Below are 22,254 nucleotides of genomic sequence, written 5' to 3' on the forward strand. Positions count from 1 at the left end.
ACGAAGTCCCGCACCCTGTTACAATATGACTCCTTTTTAATAAGACGTGGGTTAGGGTAAACGGCGCATTTCGACTTTTCGGGCGTTTTGATGCCTTTTTTCTTTCCGAACACAATCAGAGTCAACTAGTATTGCAAATGGCTTCAATAAGGTCGGCATTGAGGCCATGGCTTGTCTCTAACGCAGTTAGCCGGTTTCAGGTTTATAGAAGTGTAACATGTATGAATTCATTTTTTTTTTTTTTTTTTTTTTTACTGGGAATGGCGTTTAAATTACTAACGGACGTTGAGCAGTCAAAAGAGGAATAAGTTCAACCAACATTCCCCGAAAAGACAATGATGACAATGAAGAGTCATTGTTTGGCAAGATTGCACCTAGAACTGAAAAGGAATCAACACGATTTAAGCAACTTGAGATGTCGATGGAGCGCGCCAGGCTGGCAGAATTGGAACAAAAACGTGAATTAAGTGAAGATGAAAAAGAGAGGGCAAAGATTGATCGAGAAATTGAAGAATCACTTGGTAATTTCCAAGAAGAATACAAGTCAACGTCGTCTACTACTCCGACTGGTGCCGTGGTGAACAAGCCAGAAGATGATCAGGCGTTGCAGGAAATCATTCGTCCCAAACCTCAAACTGCGGTCGACCTCTTGCTAGGCCCGTTGCAAAAAGCGGTTTACCTTAAACAGACTACTGGCGAGGAAAATCCGTTGATTACCGGTCGAGAATTTAAATTAAATCTTAGCAAACGTGATTTGGAATTATTAGAACCAAGTATCAGATTAAAGTCACAAACCCAAACCGGCAGTGTTAAGAAAGTCACGCCATTGTTGAGATCGCTCAGGCGTATGAATGTTAAGCGAGCTATTGCTCATTGTCATTTCAATACCAAAAAAGTTTCAAAACCTATTGAAGACTTGTTATTAAAAGGTTTAGAACACGCAAAAGCGCTCGGCATCCCTGAGGAAGGCTTATATATCGAACAGATTTGGTCTGGAAAGGAGCCAAAGCCGATTACTACTCATTCTAAACAAATTCATTATCGAGGAAGAGGAAGAAGTGGATTGTTTAAAAGACGAGAACATCATGTTCAGATAATTTTGCGCACGCCTGTTACCAAGGAAAGAATAGCGAGGGAGAAAGCTCGAAAGGTGTCAAAACGAAAGCCTTTCATTCAATTACCAAACACGCCTTTCTATGACAAGAGTTCTTCTCATTATACTTGGTAAAATAAATTTTTCAACTGATTGTATACTTGTACATATTTAAATGAAAAAACGTGTTCAACATTATAAAAGATCATAATCAAACCAAAAAGAAAAAAAACATTAAAACATTAAAACCATCGGGTAATTAGATAATAAGATGCTCCCACAAAACGTATAGCAGCCATGGCCGCCACAGTCCATAGAATAACTCTTAAGTACATGTCTGCAATGAAGTTTTCTCGGTCCGTAAGGCTGGTATCAGTTTGGCTATCGCTATCCGAATGCAGCCTTGACAACCCGGCAGTTTGCAATACCACTGCAATAATGATAAAATTACTCAGCATCCATAACAAAACGACGCCAGATCGGACCAAAGCATAATAGTCCTTTTCCTTATTTTCTTTAGAATCCCCGCCTCGATCCTTTTCAACAGGCTTTTGAAGAACCAATAATTCATTTTCATATGCCTTGTCTATTTCTTCAGCTTTTGTAGGAAGCGCAATCTTGATCCGGCCCTTTTCGTTAGTCTTTGCCACGCCAAGATCGAGCTTGCGACCGGTGTCACCCTTAGTACCCCAAGAAATATCATGAATATTACAAAACGCGTAAACATTCAGAACATTGATGTATGACGGCGAAATAAGAATATACTGGACAAACTAAGATAGTGTTAATACATCTTCTTAATGGATAGTGTTAATACATCTTTTTAATGGTTCAATATATATCGCCAAAAAAAAAAAAAAAAAAAAAAAGAGCATGCTTACTGAAGTGAACATATGACCGATTTGAAAAAACATGATAGATGCGACAAAATAAAGAACGTATGTAGAACCAAGCGAAACCAAAATTCCTCTTAAAACCGAATTTGTGAAAAAATCTTTAGCCGTTATGCCACCGTCGGCGGCTTTAGATGCTATCACATCTTGAACTGCCTTCACGGAGATGAATACGATCGCAAATATCAAGTAACACATAAGGATGGCAAAAAATATCACCATAATAAGATAAAAGTACTTGGTACCCTTTGGCCTGTTACCGAACGACAAAATAAAGCAAGTAACCAAGCAGCCGATATATAACCATTCAAACACTACACTTAAGGCCCGCCCAGGAGAAAAATTTAAGCTATCAGAGCCCAAATTGACAGTAAGAAGACGAAACACAAGAAAAAAATTGCCAATGGCAAACCATGAAAACAAGAGAGAAAACAATTGATAGGCAAATTCAAGATGAAGCATGATCTTGCGGAAAAATGAATGTCTTGAGCGCCAAATATTGAACGCGTGTGTAAGAGAGTAAAGAGCAGCAAAAAAAGACCCGTTAAGCCATCGTCTTCTTTGAAGAATTAACTCATCAAGTTCTGCGGGAACATCAGTTTCGGCAGATGCTGCTTTGACGTAGCGAAGAAGCCAAGCCTGATTACGCTTGGATACCAATTCGTAACAGAGAATGCGATCTTCTGCAAGGTACATGTTGGCAGTAAAGATGCCAGCACCAGAGTCATGTAATGTTTCGCCCTTGAAGTATTTCTCTAAAGGACCAGTATTGTTGACATCGTTTAAAAGAGCTGTATATCGGTAAGCCGAAAACGCGCCAGGCAATACTGAAATAAATCCAAATGCAGACTCCAGTGGCTTATCAAGAATATTTGACATTTTGTATTCAAAATTTTGAGCTGCCACTAGAGGGTTCAGTAAGTTTCGCCCAGCTTTGCCTAAATCTGCTTTAATCTCTCCGCATGCGCCTCCCACATTAGGGTACTTGTCGAATTCTTTCCAAAGATGGTAGATTGAATCGGACGATGGTTGAGTGCCAGCATCAAGCAAAACACAAACCTTGGGTTCTAATATGGGACCAAAAGCTTCAAAAAACCAACGATGCGAATTGATTTTCTTTTGATTTTTTTCCTTCAAGCAAAAAAGCATCTGGACGGGGAAGATTTCATGCTTGCTGCTTCCACTAATATTATCGGCAAATAAAACTTTTGGTTCGGTAGATGAAATACCGACCTTGGTTGTGTACTCGTAAAGATGGGCAGTGACATCCTTGTCGTCAACAACATTAACGGCAACTCCCTCTTGATAACAGCCTAACGCAGCCATTACCGAACGAGCGCGAGGATTGATCTTTTCACGACCGTCAGCGACTACGCAAACCACTACTTTTTTCCATCCTTCCTTTCCCCAAGTTTGAGACCGCTTGTGCTTGCAAAGGTTGTAAATGTTTTGAAAGACGCCCTTTAGTGTACGGGCCAAAAGTTTGTCGTCCTCGTTATACATAGTAACGACGATGAAAAGCTCGGTTTGTCGTGGATTGGGATAAAGTCTTTGCCTAAGTGTAAAGTTTTCATTGGGAAAATCAGCCGGCGTGGTCGTGGCAGCGGTGTATCGCATGTGAGTAAACTCTCGCTCCGACTCATTGCCGATTTTGGACAGTAATTTCTGAGACACGGGGCAGTCAAGAACTAGATTGCCACGAAACAAGCGAACTCTTTTTGTGGTTAGATGACGCCTGGGATGATTTCCTTCTTCAGGAATAGGCCAAGATGGATCGACAGTGTCATCTGGCTCGAGGTCTTGTTGAAAGTCTTCGGCGGCGAAAACGTTCGGGCCGTACCCATCAGCAAGAATAGACTCAAATGGCGGTCTCTGCTCGTATGGATGCAGATCTGGGCGTTGACGATCTGAATAGGGCAAAAATTCATCTTCATTCTCATCCTCGGTATAATCACCCTCGTCGAAATCTTCTTCGTCATCGTAGGTGTTAATTTCGTAGCTTTCACCTTTGCCCCAAGGAGTTGGACTGTATGAAGACCCAATATAGGACGGGTCAGGAGAACCAGAGCGGTAGTATGCGCTCTCCTGGTCAGGATATAGATGTTCTCCGTGCTCAACTGTTCCTGGCGGCGCCGGATAGTTGGTCAAGGGGTACATTTCGTCTTGCGTGTTGTACAGCTCTGCACCAGGCGTAGCATCTTCGCCAGCATACGCGTTTTCAGGCATTGCAGGCAGCGGACTTATTGGGCGATGAGTCGTCTGAGTGTAGGGTTGATAGGTATTGTATGCCTGTTGGTTGTAATAGGGATCAGGGGCAGCTGGCGCAGAGTACGTGTGCGCACCTGCTGACGACAGATGTTCGGCTTCAGCACTGTCGTACTGGTTTTCGTCTGAACTATAGCGCTCATGAGCAGCAGGAGGATCGTTATAAGGATAAGTTTGAGGAATTGGCGGACTTGATCCCAAGAAAGGGTTCGCGTGGCCTGCCAGAACGGTTAAAAAAAAAAAAAGAAAGAGAGAGAGATGCACAGTATGTCGCCTTCCGGGACCATAAATACACTTACTATTGTTTTGACTGCTATTCGATCCGCTCGTCATAATGAACTAAACCGATGTACGGCCTGAAAAAAAATCGAGAGTGGGTGGGATTTTGTAGTTGGGCCGTGGTGGGTGAGAAAGGAGGCTGGCTCGAAGCGACTGCGGCTGCTTTTCGCCTATGAATAGTATTCAGGCACAGCCGCACAGCTGCCAAACTTTACTTTAATAAATAAATGCGCGTCACGTGATGCACGCAGGGTAATCGTTGGAGTGGGATAAATTTATGGCGCTCGAACAACGATTTTGCTCAGCACAGGTTAAAACATGTCTATTCGAACCAAGCCAGCCAAGGTGGTGAAAGAAAAAAAGCCGGTAGGTCAGAATGGCCTGCAAATGACCGTCAAGAGGCAGATTGACGTGCGGGACGATAACGGGCCGACTCTTGTCCGGTCCAAATCAAAATCGTTTGGCTCCCTGCTCAAGGAACTTGAGGCGCAGCAGGCAGAGGTCTACAATCAAAACAAAAACACGGTTATCACTCGGGGCCTAATGGGCGAGGGCGAGATCACGTTTACGGTAGAGAAAAAAAAGAAAAAGCCGAGGAACATTGACGAATTGGAATTGGACGACGGTGACGACGACGGATCTGAGTATAGCAGGCGCAAGGAACGGGATAGTGGTAGAAAATCTCAACGATTTGCAGGCCGACGAAGTGGTAAGTTGTGTTGATCGGCTTGAGTTTATTTTTCTAACGATTTTTTTTTTTTTTTTTTTTTGCAGCTAGTAAAAACGTGTTTCGCAAAATGGCTTGATACATGTGAAAAACTTGCGCTACCACATGCTATTTTTTTTTCTTGTACCATAGGGCTGATTGCATAACAAGGCGTGTTGAATTCTTTTTGTTCAGTTGTTATTTGAATCGTACAACGTATATATTATATAATGTACAATAATACAATTATTTGACTTTTACACAAAACACAAGATGCAAGCATGATAAATCAACACCAATAAAACCCCCCAAATAACGCCGTGATGAATTGTTTAAAACTATTTTTGCAACGCATCATGCTCATGCCTGATGCGTTTTTTCGTTCATTTTCCGCTACTCGGAATCTTTATAGTCATAACCGAGAGCTCTCCAAAACGTTTCCCGTCGTTTTCGCCGAGCATCCGCCAGCATCTTTAGCTCGGCCTCCCGCATCGTGTCGCCTGAGTCCATGCCTAGCGGACTTTCTCGCGCAGGACAAGGTAAAATTGACGGAGCAGCTACTGTAAATACTGCAATTACAAAAGTAGTTGAGAATATTGAGGTGGTTAACCGTGATCGGGCAGCGGCATTGAGACGCATATTTTTTATCCTTGGAATCGATTGATCTGACCACCCAGCAGCCAAGGAACCGGCTAATATTTATCTGAGAATTGTACTTTTCGTTTTGCAAAGTCCAACTCTCTTCAATTGTACATGAATACCCTTGAATACCGGCAATTTAATCGAGTCGTCTTTATGCACACTTTTGTGGATTCGAAGAGAATTTTGAACGCGGCTCTCGCACTGCTTTGCTTCAGACTCGTTGTGATTGGCTACTCGAATACGTAGTGTCTACCCCGGGTAACCCCGCTAGATGGTTACCCGGCCTAATCGGGACAATTATATATTGAATTCAAATTAATAGCAATGACCAGACGGAAAAGTTGAAAGGCGACATGGGATGGAGAGATATTTTAGACTTGTGAATAGAAGCACGTGAAGCTCCTTTAGTTCTTGTCTCGTAGCGTCAAATAAAAAAATAAAAAAAAGAAAAAGTGGCTTGCAGATTGCGACATTTCGCTCTATCGTATAATAATAGATAATAGCTCGGGGTTTCCAGAACTACTGTAATATTTAAACTGCTTCTCGGAGGTGTGACTTGTCAATTGCTTATCATTGGCCCCCAACTATTTAGTATTCATTGTATTTTTATTGCTACATCTTTATACCAATTTTGTTGTTATTCGAAGCTTTAAACGGTCCGATACTTGTCCTTTGTTGGCTCAGCATTGATCATTCCGCCCATGCTGTTTTGTGTTCAGCGATTCCGATGATCTGTGGCCAATAACGTTTGATTTTGAGCTCTCATGGTTCCTGTGCCGTCAGCTAGCATGACTGTTTCTTCGTCAGTCAGTGCGAGCACGATTTCTTCCTTTCATATTTATCTTCGATCATGCAAACGCATCCTTGCTCTTGGTATGTTGGTACAAATTTGACTTGGCAACCTCCACATCTGAAATATTGGGCAATTATTTACTTTTTATTATTTTGAAACAATACCTTACTGACTCTGCGTTTAGTCGGAGCCGGGCTTTCTGCTTCGTCTGGCCTACCAACATTTCGGGGTGCCGGTGGACTATGGGGCAACCATGACGCCATGGAACTAGCTACTCCAGAGGCATTCAGTAACGACCCCTCACTAGTCTGGCAAGTATGTTTAATAAAAATATGGGAATACCTTTGTTCAATCACACGCTGACGATGTATTTTGTAGTTCTACTCATCAAGACGAGGTGCCGCTCTCGCTGCTAAGCCCAACAGGGCACACTATGCATTAGCCGAATTGGCTAGACGAATGCCTGAATTCTTAACACTCACACAAAATGTTGACGGTACGTGGAATGTATCTGCGGAGATTTTTCTTTTTTTTTTTTTTTAATTTCTTTATTCATGACTAATTTTTTTTTTTTCGTTTATTTCTTTTTACGTCAAAGGCTTATCTACTCGTGCCAATCACCCGCCAGAGCAGCTCCTACACCTTCATGGCAGTCTATTTACTCTTAAATGCACATCTTTCTACTGCGATTTTTCTGAAGACAATAACTTTAAACATCCATTGACTCCTCAACTTGCAAGCGCAGGTGAGGCATCTTCTTATTCCCATATCCCATCCTCAGGTCTTCCACACTGCCCCAAGTGCAGCGAAGGTCTTCTGCGACCCGGCGTTGTTTGGTTTGGCGAATCATTACCTTGGCGTGTGGTGCAGAATGCCGATAATTTCATATCATCTGGTCATGTCGACTTGGTTTTGGTTATTGGTACGTCGGGCACGGTGTATCCTGCCGCAGGCTACGTTGATCGGGTCATTATGCAAGGCGGCAAAGTTGCCATATTTAATATTGACGTCAGCCATGATATTGATGACACTGAAGACATTGAATTCGAGGAACCTGAATCTTTAAACGATAGATCTACTTGGCTCTTTGAAGGCGACGCTGCCGAATGGGTCCCATTGGCACTCGAACCGATTATTGGCAAGGTCGAAGTTCCAGTTGCTATTTAAGTTTACACCAAACTTGTTCTTTTTTTTTGTGTGTGTGTCATATGGCGTTGAATTTTTTATTTACTGAGGCTTTTCCGTTTTTTTCGTTCACTTTTGAAAATAGTAGATATTAATTTTGTATATATCCTAAAAAAAAATAACTGCACTTTGATCCGCTATCAAGTCATTGGGTTCTTTTATTAACTCTAAATTTTTTATCATGTACAATATAAATGAAAATGCAGTTTTCAACGCCTTAGAATCCATCACTGCCATTAAATCCAGAGAACCCACAAAGTAAAAAGATTTTTAAATACGGTTTTTTGGATATCGAATTTGCCCAATTCCATGCACTGGTCAATCGTCCATCAATACACGATCCGGCATCTTGGAAATTATCGGCTCCGGATCCATCAAACGCATGCTTAAAGAAATCACACAATATAGTTTTCTTTAAATCCTGTACCGTACCAAACTGGCTCTCGATCCAGTCATGCACGAACGGATCCCTGGCAACATTATCGATATTGTTAATCACGAGATCGAGAGGATTAAGGATCTGAGGTACTTGTAAATACTTGTCCAAGAAAAACCAGGCGTTTGGTACTGACCGGTCACCAAGATGAACCACTGATGAACCGATCCATGATTTGGCCCGCTTTTGTGCGGTAGATATTACGACTTGCATGGCACGGCCGACCGCGGGACAATTCTGCACTCGGTTGAGCCCCTGGCCGGTGTCCACAAGACGGTACCGCCCATGAGTTGAAAGTAAATCCTGATCGGCAAGACTCCAAAGCATAAACATGTCGTTCATAATGATTGACCATAATGTTAACGACTGGTTAACGTAGTAATACTGTTTCTCATGATTATGCGACAGCCTTGCGCCTCCGCGGCCATATGAAATCCCCAATGCGTACTCTCCCTCAGCTTTCTCTGGGTTAAAATTCTGTTGAAGAAATCTTTGAATTTTCTCCACCGGATTTTTGTTTGATCTTAAATATGAGTGATTGTCACCAATCGAGTATAAGCATTGCCGGATATCGTCTTGACTTATAATTCCCGGCTTGGCGTATCTTTTTGCTAAAGTTTCAATCGCTTTTTCCTTCTGCTTAATCTCGGCCTGAATCTGTGCTCGTTTCTTATGCTCGGGATAAATTTCTGCAGTGGCTGGAATTACGAGAGCATCTGACAAGACTGCAAGTGAATCCTTGGCTTCTAGGAAAGAATTAACTGTCAAAATCGGCATGTACAAGTCAAACTCCATGACGCCTTGCACTTCTGGCAACCGCGAATCCATTACCATGTACATCAACTTCCCGAAACTATCCCTCATTTTTTCTGGATTCATAATTTTATACCGCCTGCCGATTTCAAACACTTTCTTGAACCATTTCGCATTGCGAACAAAATCTTTGTCCTCGAACATTTCTTGACCGAGCTTCATATCTGTCGCAACCACCAAGCCTGCCAAGATTGAACAAATCTCTTTGAGTTGACCAACAATTCGTTTGGCTTTTGAAGAATATGCAAGTACGTCGACTAGTTACCGGATTGTGTTAGGGAAACTATAAAGAAAAAGAATTATAAAACTTTACCTTTATCTGTATATTCAGACACGTTCAGTGCTGCTTCTAGCAATCTAAGCAACTTTCTTTCATTGTAGGTTAATCTCATCGGAATATACTTTGTCCGTTGCTGAAGCCATGTTCCGTACGACGCTGAGCCGTCGGAGACAATGACGATTGGTTCAGGCGTGGACTTCAACGTTGGCGCTTCCTGCTCGTTGTCGTCGTCGCGGCTTCCAGATTCCTTGTCGACTTCCATGTTTGAAACTGACGCGTTATCGGCCAGTACGATATCGCTATTCTGACTTTGCTCATGCTTTTCTTTATCTTTCTCGGAAAATTTCTTGATCAAATGTACCTTCCGTTTCTGATTCCGTTAATATCAGGCAAGAAAGAATGGGTATTACTCGAACGGTACGATATTAAAAGTCCGAGGAGTAGGAAAAGAAAACAAAAGAACAAAAAAAAACTTACCCCGGTTCTATGTAAATAGCCAAAGCAAACTTCACAGAATTGTTCATCACAATTATTGCAAAACAATTCAGCCGGCTGATCACCACATTCTATGCAAAGCCGGTCGCTTACTTGTGACTCGGTGTTGTTGTCATCCGTCGCACTCGAGGTTTCGAATTGGTCTTCGGTAATTGACTCAAGGTCCGCCACTAATACTTGCTCTAAGTCCAATTTCATGCCTATGTCGTTCTCTTTTACTCTTTTTTTTTTGTTTTTGTAGAAAAATTTTCTATATTCTTTTTTGTTCCCGCCTTTTTAACGCCCAAATAAAATGTTTAATTTATTATTGGTCGAGAAGAGAAGATTAAAATTGAGACTCTTCGTATATTACATAAAATTAGTGAACGCGCTTTTTGTTTGTGAATACTCAACTCCGGCTCAACTCGATCACAAGAACTATTCGATTTGAGGGTAAAGATCGCCATTATTGTTGTGCGACAAAAAACGTCACGATCTACCTTGTCACTCTGAGAGAGAATAAAATGACATGTCTACCGACCCTCCCTTACCTATCTAACAATTGACAATGTATTTTTCAGAATTTGAACAAATCCCAGTCGAACCATTATCCACCGATGATTGTGCCCAAAAGCTCAGTGATTTTGATCGAATCATTTCGTTATTTGAATCTCGTCAGAACTTTGTGCAAGGTCAAGAATTTTACAAGCCAATCACACTGCTACGTCTCATGAGAGAAGAAGTTGGCGATCTTGACAGGTTTTTGAGGCTTTTCTTTTCATTTGTTGAATCAAAACTACTAAAAAAGGGATTTGATTTTAAAAATGCGTTCTCAAGGTTGGACAATAGTTTATTCAGTCCTTCTGCAGTAGCGCTTGAAGAGAGCCTAACCGCGTTGGCTGAGAAACTATTAAGGTGTTTTTTTATGCCTAGTATGTTATTTCAGAAGATTAATTGTGCCATACTTATTTGATGTAGTCAAAGCGTTAGCTGGAAATACACCACGAATTACTTCCAGAACAACTTCATTTTACGATCAAGATGAAGTTATGGCTATCTCACGTCGCACGTCGGCCTTAAGGGAATCATGTCTTATTCGTGATCATCATCGATGTGTCGTGTCTCGAATTTTTGATATTGACGTGGTTAGAAAACATAAACATAAAGACCGTATAATTGATGATAATGGGAATGAGGTATCACGTAATGATCAAATTGATTATCTGGAAATAGCCCACATTATTCCGTTCTCTTGTCTATCACTCACAAATATCAGAAGATCAAAACCGGAACTGGTATGTTTGTACTTTTAGTACTATGAATCTATTTTTTTTTTTTGACTAACTGCCAATTAGCCTGAGTTGACAAGAGCTGCTTTTCAAATTCTCAAGATGTTTAATCCTGTTGCAGTGCAAGAACTTAAGGGGTCAAACATTGATCGGCCGATAAATGCGCTAACGCTGAATCTTGCAATACAGAAGTATTTTAACAATTTCCAAATTGCATTCACTCGGGTACAAGGTGTAGAACGTACATACACGATCGACTACGTGCGACCAAGAAATTTTCACGTGTTCAGAACACGTCTTCCCGTTACGGTGACATTGGATCTCGCGCCAGATAACGATATTGAGTTGCCATCTCCTCAACTTTTGGATATTCATAGGGCAATTGCTCGTATTCTTTATCTTAGTAAAGTAGGTGAGTACATTGACAATTTTCTCGGAAATGTGTCTCATAATGTGGAGGCACGTGGATTGTCTCCACTTGATGAGTGCGTCCGCTTTATACTGGCATTTGCGAGTGACACCAGTACGTCTTGATCAGGATGTATTTGCATTTAGAAATGAAAATGTCTTGGAAATGAGCCCATTTTTTAACATTAATTTTTTGGCATCAAGGATGGATCAGCCATCATATTTTTATGACCACGTCTCGGCATGTGATGTGTCTGTTTTACAATCAGGCGTGCCTCTTTTTTTTTTTTTTCCGCCGGCGGCCGGCGGCCGCCGGGCATACGAAGTTCCTGAATGAATCATTTAAGCTTTGATACAGGTGACCCATGTTGCATGCACCATTTAGTCCAATTTTTTTTCGTTTTATATATATATATATATTATATTGGTGCATCAACGTCATATCACGATACAATGGTTGTCTTTAAAATCAACTTTGTTTTGTAGTTTGTCATTGGTTTTGAGCCATATGTAATTACAAAAAAATGATCACAAAATCAGCATTCTATCCACATACATAACAAAATACGAAATACAAAATATCTAAATTAGTAAAACTCAAAACATTGTTTGTTTACCATCTGCGGCTTCCAAGCGGAGCGCTGTTGGTTCCGCTGTTGTACGAACCACCGCCAGATCGAAAGCCACCGCGGCCTCCGCCAAATCCACGACCGCCACCACCACGACCACGACCTCCTCTCCAGCCACCACCGCCGCCGCCTCTAAAATGTGCCATCTCGGCAAGCTTGGGATCGATTTCTTGATTGGCCTCAGTCAAAATGGTAAGGAGGTCACGAGCTTGCTTGGAGTTTTCGGAAGTGAAAAGCGTGATGGCAGTCCCGGTTGTGCCTGCTCTACCGGTACGTCCGATTCGATGCACGTAATCCTCAGAATTGCTAGGATAATCGTAGTTAATGACCCACTTGATGTCCTTGACGTCTATTTTGGAGCTGTTAGTAAATTCTATTTTCCGCAATGTCGCTTTTTTTTTTCTTTCTCTGGCTCCATTAGCCAATAACACGGACACATAAATCTACAGGCAAACGAAAGATGGGCGTCGCAAACAGTCAGAATTTTCCATGGAGATATGATTTTGCATAACGGCGATGAAAGGACATCATCATATTGGGAGATAAAACTTCAAAAAAATAAAAGAATTTTTTTTTTTGCAAGGTTACGACGAATTTCATTTTTTGTAAAAGAAATTTTGCAACACTGTCAAGAGAAAACAGAAGAATGGGCAAAAACTTCAAAATCTAATTTGAAGTTTCTATGAAAAAAGAATTTTTTTTGTTAAAGCTTTCCGTATTATTAACAGACAGTAAAGAATACACGTTCCAATAATATTCGACAATAAAGTAAAATAGTTAATGAAATCGGAACTTGTATAAGCTTCAACAATTCTTTCGTTGTTCATTTTGCTTCTCTTGATTCGCAAAGTCGTAACTCCAACATGAAGGAATCTCTGACATGCAACACAACGCAGAGTAATAACGGTTACATGATAAAAAGCTTAGGCAATATTTTTTTAAAAGAAAAGCCATCGTTGCTTTTATAATATTCACCGCATGCTCGCAGTGCGACTGAATCCAAAAAAAATCATATCAGAAAGTTCCTCTCTCGTCTGATCGTCAAGCGACGATGTAGACGTTCGCAACGTTCAACTATAAGCGATGCCAGAGATTATAGCGGCCGGTATAAACTAACAGACAGCAAATAAAGGTATTCAAAAAAAAAAAAAAAACTAATCTAAAAATTATACATACCAATACCACGAGAAGCAACATCAGTTGCAACCATAATCTGAGACTTTCCAGTTCTGAATTCGTTCAAAACCCAATCACGCTCGTTCTGGGCCTTATCACCATGAATGGCTAATGCTGGCCATCCATCTTGACGAAGATACTTTGTAATGTCGTCAGCAACCCGCTTGGTACCAACAAAGATAAGAATCTTGCTATCCTGTTTCTCCATGGCTTTTTCCAAATGTTTAATCAATCTATCTCTCTTCTCCATTTCAGTAACAACCTCAACAATCTGAGTAATATTGTGAGAAGCAGATAACTCCAACGAACCAACATTAACCTGAATATAATCGTTAAGATAATCGTTGGCAAGTCTTTGAACCTCCTTTGGCCAGGTCGCAGACCACATACAAGTCTGACGGTCCGGTCGAATCTGGTCAACAATCTTTCTGATCTGAGGTTCAAAACCCATATCAAGCATACGATCAGCTTCGTCAAGTACAAGGTATGTAACTCGTCGAAGGTTGGTCTTGCCAGATTCAATCATATCAATAAGACGGCCTGGAGTGGCAATGCAGACCTCGACACCGCGGGAGAGATCTCTAATTTGTTGGCCACGTGGAACACCGCCGTAAACGCAAGTATTCCTGATGCGTGAAGATTTGCCAAACTTGGTGCATTCTTGTTGGATCTGAACTGCCAGTTCACGAGTGGGAGCCAACACCAAAACAATAGGCCCATCACCTGGAGACAGGAGAGGCTGAGCATTGATGTGGACAATGGCGGGAAGACAGTACGAAAGAGTCTTACCGGAACCAGTTTCAGCAATGCCAACCAAGTCACGGCCAGAGAGCGCCATAGGCCATCCCTGAGACTGAATAGCCGTAGGAGCAGCGAAACCTTGCTCCTTAACCTCATTAATAACGTAATTAGGGAATCCAGCTTCGTCAAAAGTCTCAACTGGCTTGGGAACATCGTTGCCCTTGACAGTCATCTTTTTCTCCGAACGGAACGCCTCAACTTCTCGGCTTGAACGGTCGGCAACAGCAGGGTGTTCCTTGTAAAAATTCTTTTCAAACTTTGGAAGAGCCTCCAAATCAAAATCTTGCTTTTTCAAACCGGCACCCAAGTTGGACATGCGATCACCACCACTGCCACCAAACCTGCTGCCACCTCCATAAGAATCATTGCCGCGGGATCCATAAGAATCATTGTTTCCACGAGATCCATACGAATCATTATTACCACGGGATCCATATCCGCTTCCGCTACCGCTAAAAAAACCTGTTAGTTTCCACAAAAAACCCCGCAAAAGAAAAATTGATGGAAAAAACTACTAACCCTCTGCTTCCACTATAGCCACGGTCCCGGTCACCGTATCCTCCATTACTGGATCTATCACCTCGATCGTATCCTCCTCTGTATGAACCACCGTAACTCATTTTGTGTTAAACTTTGAATTAAAAAGAAAGACTAAAATATATATGTCTTTAAAACTTCTTTGGGTAAAGATGTTTGTGGGAACAGAATATATTTGGCGCGTGGGCGCTTTATAATAAAATATTTTTTAGTGGCGAAAAAAAAAGTTTTCACTTAGTCACGTGATCTGAACCTTGTTTTAAATTTTTGGTTTGGCCATGTTTATAATTAATTGTGCAAAGAATTGTTTGTAATTGTTAATTGATGTATTAATCTTTTTCAATGTATGTTTTGTACAAATGATTGATCGGTCCATTACCATGACCAAGTTCCAGGTCGTCTAAAATTGCTCCATGAACATAGTCTATTGATTCGTTGATGGCGCGTTTTGTATCGAACCCTTTTGCAAGATTCGAGGCAATAGATGCTAATACCATACTTAGTTCACCGATCACACAAATTGTTGATATAAATATTACTTACAAGCAAGAGTGCACCCAGTACCGTGTGTGTTTTGAGTGACAATAAAATTGGACTCCACAATGTAATACTCCGTTCCGTCGTATAGAATATCTGCGACCTTTACAGATAATGCCTCCGTCAATGCGTGAGTATTGTCGTTTGTTAGAGGAAGGTGACCTCCTTTTAGCAGAATATACTTCGGGCCGAGTTTCTTAAGCTCTCTGGCTAGATTTTTCGCATCTTGGAGTGATGCAACTTTGAAGTCTTTACCTGTTGAGGCCTTATAAATATACTGAGCTTCATGAAGGTTAGGAGTGATTATATATGCAATCGGGAAAAGATCTGTAAGATATGCAGATATAGCTTCCTCGGGGAGCAACTAATAAATTGTCAATTTTGGTAGGTAGACACAGGGAACCAATGTTAGAGCCATACATGTGAACCTGATGTACTAATCATTACTGGATCAACGCACACCTTTTCGGCATTAAACTTTATTAATGACTTCGTAACCGTTTTGATCGTTTCTGCACTTGCAAGCATGCCTGTTAATTTGTCAATAACAGCTAAAATATGATCTGAGCCTCGTAACTGCAGTGATGTGGGTTCGATTTACCGGTCTTTACAGCATCAATGCCAACATCCGTAAAAACAGCATCCAATGCATTTTCTATAAACGTCATGCTTGTAATTGGAAATATATCCTTGACTCCGGTCGCTTAAAATCCAGCATTAGTTTGTTGTGTAATTTCAGCAATCTATACAATGCGCGGCGCTTACTGTTCTGTGCTGTGAGTGCTGTTATACAAGTCATGCCATAGCAACCATGGACAGTGATTGTCTTCAAGTCGGCTTCAATTCCCGCTCCGCCAGACGAATCCGAACCTTGGTCTCTAGTTAGCATGGCTGAGTTGTATCGAATTAAATTACTTTTGATTCTGACCTGCTATCGTCAATACTCGCGGCAGAGTCTTTCCTGTCATTGTGCCGGTTTCTGTTTACGGGGATCAAAAGTTTTAAAACTATCTTCCAGATCAATGATGTTATTAGTAAGGTATTTGATGCGTGAATGCAGGAGTATTCGTCAATAAAAATATGATCTTGAATGCGTGCTCGGATGGTTTTTTGTATATAAGGTTGAGAAAATGGATCAAAGTGTTCCGGTACCGCGGCCAATTGATAATGATGATCTTTGGTAACAATTGGAAATTTAGCATTGTATTAAGAATTTTAAAATTTTTCATTTATTGTATATATTTTATGATATAGCTACAGTATTGTTACATTTCATGGTAACACTTTAGTTAATTATCTTGTATACTATGTAAATACCGAATCTTCTCCAATTTGTTTTAAGGTTAAACAGTCGCCGCCGGTTTTTATCTAAATCGATTTGATATACGTACGCCCATACCTAAAACAAGCAAATATTACATATAAACACAACAGATGATTAAAAAATAACGCCCATTTATAGGCGGGTCACTAGTTACAGAGGATGTACACAGAATCAAGATTATTGGATGACAGCACCGCGTCACGAATTAATAGTCAACCAACGTCTTCCTCCTCCATAGCGCACAAACAACCGTCTACGACATTGTTGGATTTGCCAAAGCAGTCGCATTCAAATGGCAGCACGGCTTTACATCGAGATATTAGAACACAAAGGCAACGACGACCGATATCTATTATTGCCTCGGATGGCGATTACCCGCCAATATCCGCAACTGCCGCTTCTAATGGCAAAATCGGAGAAGCGCGATCAGGCAGCTCGGTCGGATTTAGTTATTCCTCTAAAGGCGGCAGTTTTAGTAGTGTTGATTTGAGCGACGGAAGTGGTTCTGCAAGCGTGAAAAGTATACCAGCGCATAAGTCTACGGCTTCACTGGTATCCAACAGCCCTTTGAGTTCCAAATACGACCTAAGTGAAAGCGATTCGAGCAAGAAGAGTAGTAGCACATTTATGGGAAGCTTGTTTCATATTGGCAGGAAGCCAAAGGACAAATATGGTCGTGACGAACTCGGTCATGGGCTGGTAAAGTGTTTTTTTTTTATTTTGTATTTTATTTTATTTTTTTTTGTAATAGGTTAAAGATCACAACTAACACGCAGATATAGCAAATTACCCATGGGCCAAATATGTCGCCATCTCGGTATAAAGTTGGCCCATACGTAGGATCCGGAGGCAATTCTGATCCTCATCTTATCAAAGCACGGCCGCCCGCGATACCATCAGGGGAACTACCATCTGCAGCTCGACCCTTTCGTGCCCAACCATCTACAAACTTGCAATCAAGTCATCATGCTTCGAGAGCTTCTATTGCGACTGCAACAACTGGACAAATACATCCTATTATAACTGGGAGTACTCCACCAAAGCAGACACAGGTCTTTCGCGAAGAGCCAACCAACAAAAAGTTTCTTGTCCTCTGCACGATGGATCACGAGCACTATATACTGGTAAACATAACTGGATTTTTAAGCGCTGACCACGTTCGAAAGATGTTATTAGAACGGTTGCAACTCGACTTAAACTCGGCGATTCAAATCCATCTCACGGAACTGGGCGAGCTAGAAAAGGGTGAAGCCTTGAACGATGAAGATTTAGTTAATTATTGCATGACGGCTGATAATAAGGCTACTCTAAAACTATTCATTCGCACAACTGGTGTGCATTATAAATCCGCTCCTGACATTCTCATGTACCCCAACAACGCCGTCTACCCGCAACAGCAACGCCGAAAAATATCACCAAATAATATTCAACAACCGCAACAAAGTGCGACTGTAAGTGGAAACCGGAATGAACCAGCATCATATCTGACAATAGCAAACAATGCGCAAGATTTTCAGGCAAGTCATAAATCGAGTGCCGTTCCACATTCCACTGCGTCGACGAAGGATGAGAACCTCGAGACAACAAGGCAAAAGTCTTCTGAACCTGAGAACTTTAAAGTTTTGCAACGACCTGCGCCTTTTATTGATTTCAATCAGGGAAGGCAATCGCCATACGATATTCACGCTCCAATAACATTTACTGCTCATCGAAATCCGCCACCTCCACCAAAGGGAGCTCTGGAAAGGAAACCCAGTATTGCAATTGACAATTCTGATTCTCATACTAGACCCGATAAAGCCGAGGAGGGATCACAAGTATTAAATTACAATGCTTTTATTTCACCGGTTTCTTTGACTGGGCAGTCGGACGGCTCAACCATTAACACGCCAATTTCCGCTTCACGTGTATCCCCTATGACTATGGCACCTGGGCTACGAGGGCCTTTATCTGCAACAGAGAGTCATCAAGAACCAACCACATACAGATCGGTTTCAGGAGAGAAGGAAAAATCTTTTAATGTTCCCCGAAAGTCGTTAACCCCTGCAGCAAATGCCACTGCAACAGAGAGCATCGCCCAGCAACATCAACAGGAAGCAGAAGAGAAGCGCAAGCAAGACAAGGAAAGCGAGGTCGAAGTCATGACGACGCATAATACATACGATGGCCCGTCGTACAAGACAGTAACAAACGAGGCATTTGAAGAAAATGACATTTCGTTTGCAGATGCACCTAATTTTTCAAGCATTGAAGATGAGGATAGCGACAGTGACGATGGTCTGTGGGCAAAGAAGCCTCCGTCTAATATTGATTCGCTAAACCTGGGCGGTTCTGCATCAGAAGATAATTCGGTGCCGTACTCGCTACTGTCTGGAACCGACATTAGCGGATCTGGAGATGACGCAGAGAAAAATAGTCGCCAAAATAGTGGAAAGTCGAACCGGCCGGTGCTGCATGTAAAAGTTGGCGGACCGGAGGTTACTGCAAATGTGATGTCTGCAATTACCGAGCGTACTGAATCATCAAATCCTGAAAGCGCGGTAAGAGAATCAGTTTCGAGCACGTCACCGGTTTCATCCGTAGGCGATCTTCCGACTCAGCAGCAATTACGACCAAAAAGGACTAGGGATGTAAACCAAAGTTCAACATATGTTGCAAATGATGACGGATGGGCAGTTCGTCCACCAGCGGAGGTTGTTTACGAAAATCTGGAAAAGTTTTTTCCGAATACGGATTTGGACAAGCCATTTATAGACGATTCACCTTTTTACTCACCAGCATCTACCGCTGTGGATTCGGTTACTTCAGTAGCTACCAGTAGTCAGCTTACAAGTGCAACGTCTATGGAAGACTCTAGTGATGGAAACGAATTATTACCAAAAAATGGGCTCGATCGAGTATTCTCATTCAGGTCATCATCTAACGGTGAAGATCGAATTGATGTTCAACAAAAGCAACAATCACTTTTGCCGTCACCGTCACCGTCACCGTCGCCGTCACAACCGTCGTCCAAAAAATCTGGAACTGAGCCACGGCCGGAGTTTTCAAAGAACAACGCAATAACGCGTGGTACCAGAATGAAATCAATTAGAATCGTGGCAAAGGAAGCTAATGAAGCAAGGAAAAACTTGCAAGCGGCAAATTCGATTAAATCCCGCGATTCAACATCAAGAGAAAACGCGTTGTTACGAAGAAAAAGTACAAAGATGTGGGGTCAAAAAGTTGTTGAAGTTACTCCTGGACAGATTCGCCGGGGTAAATTATCTTTGCAACGTCAAGGTAAAACTCGTAAGTTAAAATAAATTCCAATCAACTTATTTGGTTGAAGGCTAACGATGCACAAACAGATCAATTTAACTGGATTAAGGGTGAACTGATTGGCAAAGGCACGTTTGGTAGAGTGTACCTTGCATTTAACGCCACTACAGGAGAAATGATTGCAGTCAAGCAAGTGGATATGCCACAGACGGCTGGCGATAAAGACAGCGTACAACAACGAGAAGTAGTAGAAGCTCTTAATGCTGAAATTGAAACAATGAAGGATCTCGAACATTTAAATATTGTGCAATACTTAGGTTACGAAACACTTCCAGATGTGTGCAGCTTGTTCTTGGAGTACGTTCCGGGAGGGTCGATAGGTACGGTTTTGCGAAAGCACGGCCGATTTGAGAGACCGGTGATTCGATCGATAACGAGGCAAGTCGTGGACGGACTGGCATATTTACATTCAAAAGGAATTCTTCATAGAGATTTAAAGTCGGATAATTTGTTGTTGGATCTTGACGGTATATGCAAGATTTCAGATTTTGGAATTTCAAAACGCAGCCAGGATATTTATTCCAACGATGCTGGCATGTCGATGCAAGGAACCATTTTCTGGATGGCACCTGAAGTGATCCATAACGTGGTCCGTAATGAAAAACAGGGCTACAGTGCTAAAGTTGATATTTGGTCGCTTGGATGTGTTGTGCTCGAGATGTTTGCCGGACGTCGGCCATGGTCCAACGATGAAGCGATCGGTGCAATGTATAAGGTTAGTTCATTTTTTCTGGTCTTCTAAGTAGTTTTTTTTATCTAACTGGGTTGGTAATAGCTTGGAAATGCCAAACTGGCACCGCCAATTCCGGAGGACACGGTGGAGTATATCGACAACGAGGGAAAAGAGTTTCTTGACTTATGTTTCATGATTGATCCTGAAAAAAGACCGACCGCACAAGTACTGCTCAATGAAACGAGGTTTTGCGTGCCGGATCCGGCCTTTAACTTTGCGGACACGAGGCAGGCAAAATTGATTAAGTTTAATGATAAGAGGAAGGAAATGTTTGTAAAGGCACTGTGATGCAGTAGGAAAAAGTTGTATTAATACCACAAGGCGTTATGTATTTATATTAATTAATAATTATGCAAGATTTTATATACCAAGGAAATTTATTTTACAAAACTTATTTATGTTCGCACGAGAACCATTTGAAGTGGCAAGAAAATAACTGCGGGGCTCGTGGCCTGTTCGCACTTCCTTGACCAAGGTTATGCATATATAAATTGATCAATTTGAAAACCAGGGTATACCACATTGCCCAATTTACCGGGTTATTACGGATTGCCAAATTAAAAACATCTGGGATAGAGCCATCTGAAGGTTTAGTGGTTTTGTATTGCGCTGAAACCTGTGGCAGATCAACATCAATCGTTTGTCATTTGTATATTTATTTATCACTTCTTTTTTGGTTTCTATTTTAAGTGATCACAATTAAACTGACTGTCAATTATTGACCACTGCTAAAATTTTGCTTTTTGGTTTTCATTATACAACAATAGTACAGATCAGACCCTGGTGTTGTGATTAGTCCGGTTGCGGGTGTTGAGCTTGCTGCGAGTTGCATATGCCTGTTGATTTCATACAATTTTTTTTTTTATAGATGAACAGAGTAATTTCACCAGCGATTGGCATGCAAGGTAGCGGGAAATCACAGCAATTACCGCAAGCTGGTGCGATTAATAGCGTCGGCGCTAATGGTGTTGGTGCTGGTGCTGCTGGTGCTGCTGCAGGAGGCGTACCAGGTGCGCAGGGCCAGGCTCAGCAGCAGTCGGTGACAGGGAATGGCGTCATGCCGAATTCGCTGACTGCAATGTATCAGTTTCAGAATCCGAACGCATTGATGGCAAGCATGCGACTCGCAAATCCAAACATGCCACCGCATATTTTGCAACAGCATTTGCAGCATATGCTTGCCCAGCAGCAGCAGCAGCAGCAACAACAAAAACAGCAGCAACAGCAACAGCAACAGCAACAGCAACAGCAACAGCAACAGCAACAGCAACAGCAACAGCAACAGCAACAGCAACAGCAGCAACAGCAACAGCAGCAGCAACAGCAGCAGCATCAACAACAACATCCACAACAGCATCCACAACAGCATCCACAACAGCATCCACAACATCAACAACATCCACAACATCCACAACAGCAACATCTACAACAACATTTACAACAACAGCATCAACAGCATGGCCCGCAATTTGGACAGCACGGCAATCAACGAGCAGTCCCCATAAATCAAGCACAACAATCGCAACAACAGGCTTTATATCCAGCCACGCAACAACAGCAACAGCAACAGCAACAGCAACAGCAACAGCAACAGCAACAGCAACAGCAACAGCAACAGCAACAGCAACAGCAACAGCAACAGC

At 41.8% G+C, this 22,254-nt stretch overlaps 11 protein-coding genes across 11 annotated transcripts; 6 read left to right on the forward strand and 5 right to left on the reverse strand.

Annotated features, from left to right (window-relative positions):
- Positions 1 to 35: 35 nt before the first annotated feature.
- On the forward strand, positions 36 to 1,282 carry V1514DRAFT_164809 (mitochondrial 54S ribosomal protein uL22m). Its single transcript, XM_066924541.1, has 2 exons — positions 36 to 219; positions 301 to 1,282. The coding sequence occupies exon 2, from the start codon at positions 416 to 418 to the stop codon at positions 1,226 to 1,228; it is 813 nt and encodes a 270-aa protein (XP_066781548.1). The 5' UTR covers positions 36 to 219; positions 301 to 415; the 3' UTR covers positions 1,229 to 1,282.
- V1514DRAFT_354103 (chitin synthase I) lies at positions 1,216 to 4,670 on the reverse strand. Its single transcript, XM_066929576.1, has 3 exons — positions 4,551 to 4,670; positions 1,975 to 4,469; positions 1,216 to 1,866 (listed from the first exon to the last, which is right to left on the reverse strand). Exons 1-3 carry the CDS (start codon positions 4,582 to 4,584, stop codon positions 1,336 to 1,338), a joined length of 3,060 nt encoding a protein of 1,019 aa, XP_066781549.1. The 5' UTR covers positions 4,585 to 4,670; the 3' UTR covers positions 1,216 to 1,335.
- Positions 4,671 to 4,834: 164 nt separating this feature from the next.
- Positions 4,835 to 5,501, forward strand: V1514DRAFT_369440 (uncharacterized protein). The gene is made up of 2 exons (XM_066929944.1): positions 4,835 to 5,239; positions 5,305 to 5,501. The coding sequence occupies exons 1-2, from the start codon at positions 4,849 to 4,851 to the stop codon at positions 5,334 to 5,336; spliced, it is 423 nt and encodes a 140-aa protein (XP_066781550.1). The 5' UTR covers positions 4,835 to 4,848; the 3' UTR covers positions 5,337 to 5,501.
- On the reverse strand, positions 5,393 to 6,096 carry V1514DRAFT_336239 (uncharacterized protein). The gene has a single exon (XM_066928513.1). It carries the CDS (start codon positions 5,873 to 5,875, stop codon positions 5,630 to 5,632), a length of 246 nt encoding a protein of 81 aa, XP_066781551.1. The 5' UTR covers positions 5,876 to 6,096; the 3' UTR covers positions 5,393 to 5,629.
- Positions 6,097 to 6,259: 163 nt separating this feature from the next.
- V1514DRAFT_165130 (DHS-like NAD/FAD-binding domain-containing protein) lies at positions 6,260 to 7,956 on the forward strand. The gene is made up of 4 exons (XM_066924544.1): positions 6,260 to 6,751; positions 6,856 to 6,986; positions 7,050 to 7,167; positions 7,270 to 7,956. The coding sequence occupies exons 1-4, from the start codon at positions 6,643 to 6,645 to the stop codon at positions 7,836 to 7,838; spliced, it is 927 nt and encodes a 308-aa protein (XP_066781552.1). The 5' UTR covers positions 6,260 to 6,642; the 3' UTR covers positions 7,839 to 7,956.
- Position 7,957: 1 nt separating this feature from the next.
- On the reverse strand, positions 7,958 to 9,857 carry V1514DRAFT_336244 (uncharacterized protein). Its single transcript, XM_066928514.1, has 2 exons — positions 9,419 to 9,857; positions 7,958 to 9,362 (listed from the first exon to the last, which is right to left on the reverse strand). Exons 1-2 carry the CDS (start codon positions 9,645 to 9,647, stop codon positions 8,074 to 8,076), a joined length of 1,518 nt encoding a protein of 505 aa, XP_066781553.1. The 5' UTR covers positions 9,648 to 9,857; the 3' UTR covers positions 7,958 to 8,073.
- Positions 9,858 to 10,427: 570 nt separating this feature from the next.
- V1514DRAFT_321901 (uncharacterized protein) lies at positions 10,428 to 11,682 on the forward strand (the record flags this gene model as incomplete). The annotated part of the gene is made up of 3 exons (XM_066926080.1): positions 10,428 to 10,791; positions 10,838 to 11,154; positions 11,215 to 11,682. The coding sequence occupies 3 exons, from the start codon at positions 10,428 to 10,430 to the stop codon at positions 11,680 to 11,682; spliced, it is 1,149 nt and encodes a 382-aa protein (XP_066781554.1).
- Positions 11,683 to 11,968: 286 nt separating this feature from the next.
- On the reverse strand, positions 11,969 to 14,846 carry V1514DRAFT_336252 (P-loop containing nucleoside triphosphate hydrolase protein). The gene is made up of 3 exons (XM_066928515.1): positions 14,682 to 14,846; positions 13,362 to 14,614; positions 11,969 to 12,534 (listed from the first exon to the last, which is right to left on the reverse strand). Exons 1-3 carry the CDS (start codon positions 14,780 to 14,782, stop codon positions 12,170 to 12,172), a joined length of 1,719 nt encoding a protein of 572 aa, XP_066781555.1. The 5' UTR covers positions 14,783 to 14,846; the 3' UTR covers positions 11,969 to 12,169.
- A 14-nt stretch (positions 14,847 to 14,860) lies between these two features.
- V1514DRAFT_336257 (pyridoxamine kinase) lies at positions 14,861 to 16,349 on the reverse strand. Its single transcript, XM_066928516.1, has 6 exons — positions 16,165 to 16,349; positions 16,002 to 16,106; positions 15,838 to 15,939; positions 15,657 to 15,766; positions 15,243 to 15,600; positions 14,861 to 15,186 (listed from the first exon to the last, which is right to left on the reverse strand). The coding sequence occupies exons 1-6, from the start codon at positions 16,202 to 16,204 to the stop codon at positions 15,029 to 15,031; spliced, it is 873 nt and encodes a 290-aa protein (XP_066781556.1). The 5' UTR covers positions 16,205 to 16,349; the 3' UTR covers positions 14,861 to 15,028.
- A 127-nt stretch (positions 16,350 to 16,476) lies between these two features.
- On the forward strand, positions 16,477 to 20,986 carry V1514DRAFT_311011 (uncharacterized protein). Its single transcript, XM_066925788.1, has 4 exons — positions 16,477 to 17,259; positions 17,343 to 19,848; positions 19,908 to 20,593; positions 20,654 to 20,986. Exons 1-4 carry the CDS (start codon positions 16,720 to 16,722, stop codon positions 20,897 to 20,899), a joined length of 3,978 nt encoding a protein of 1,325 aa, XP_066781557.1. The 5' UTR covers positions 16,477 to 16,719; the 3' UTR covers positions 20,900 to 20,986.
- Positions 20,987 to 21,113: 127 nt separating this feature from the next.
- V1514DRAFT_165590 (uncharacterized protein) lies at positions 21,114 to 22,254 on the forward strand (the record flags this gene model as incomplete). Its single annotated transcript, XM_066924545.1, has 1 exon — positions 21,114 to 22,254. A coding segment is annotated over exon 1 (775 nt), but the record flags the coding sequence as incomplete, so codon positions are not given.

The sequence above is a fragment of the Lipomyces japonicus genome, assembly GCF_038497905.1.
Source record: "Lipomyces japonicus strain CBS 7319 unplaced genomic scaffold V1514scaffold_47, whole genome shotgun sequence".
In the NCBI taxonomy this organism is placed as follows: domain Eukaryota; kingdom Fungi; phylum Ascomycota; class Lipomycetes; order Lipomycetales; family Lipomycetaceae; genus Lipomyces; species Lipomyces japonicus.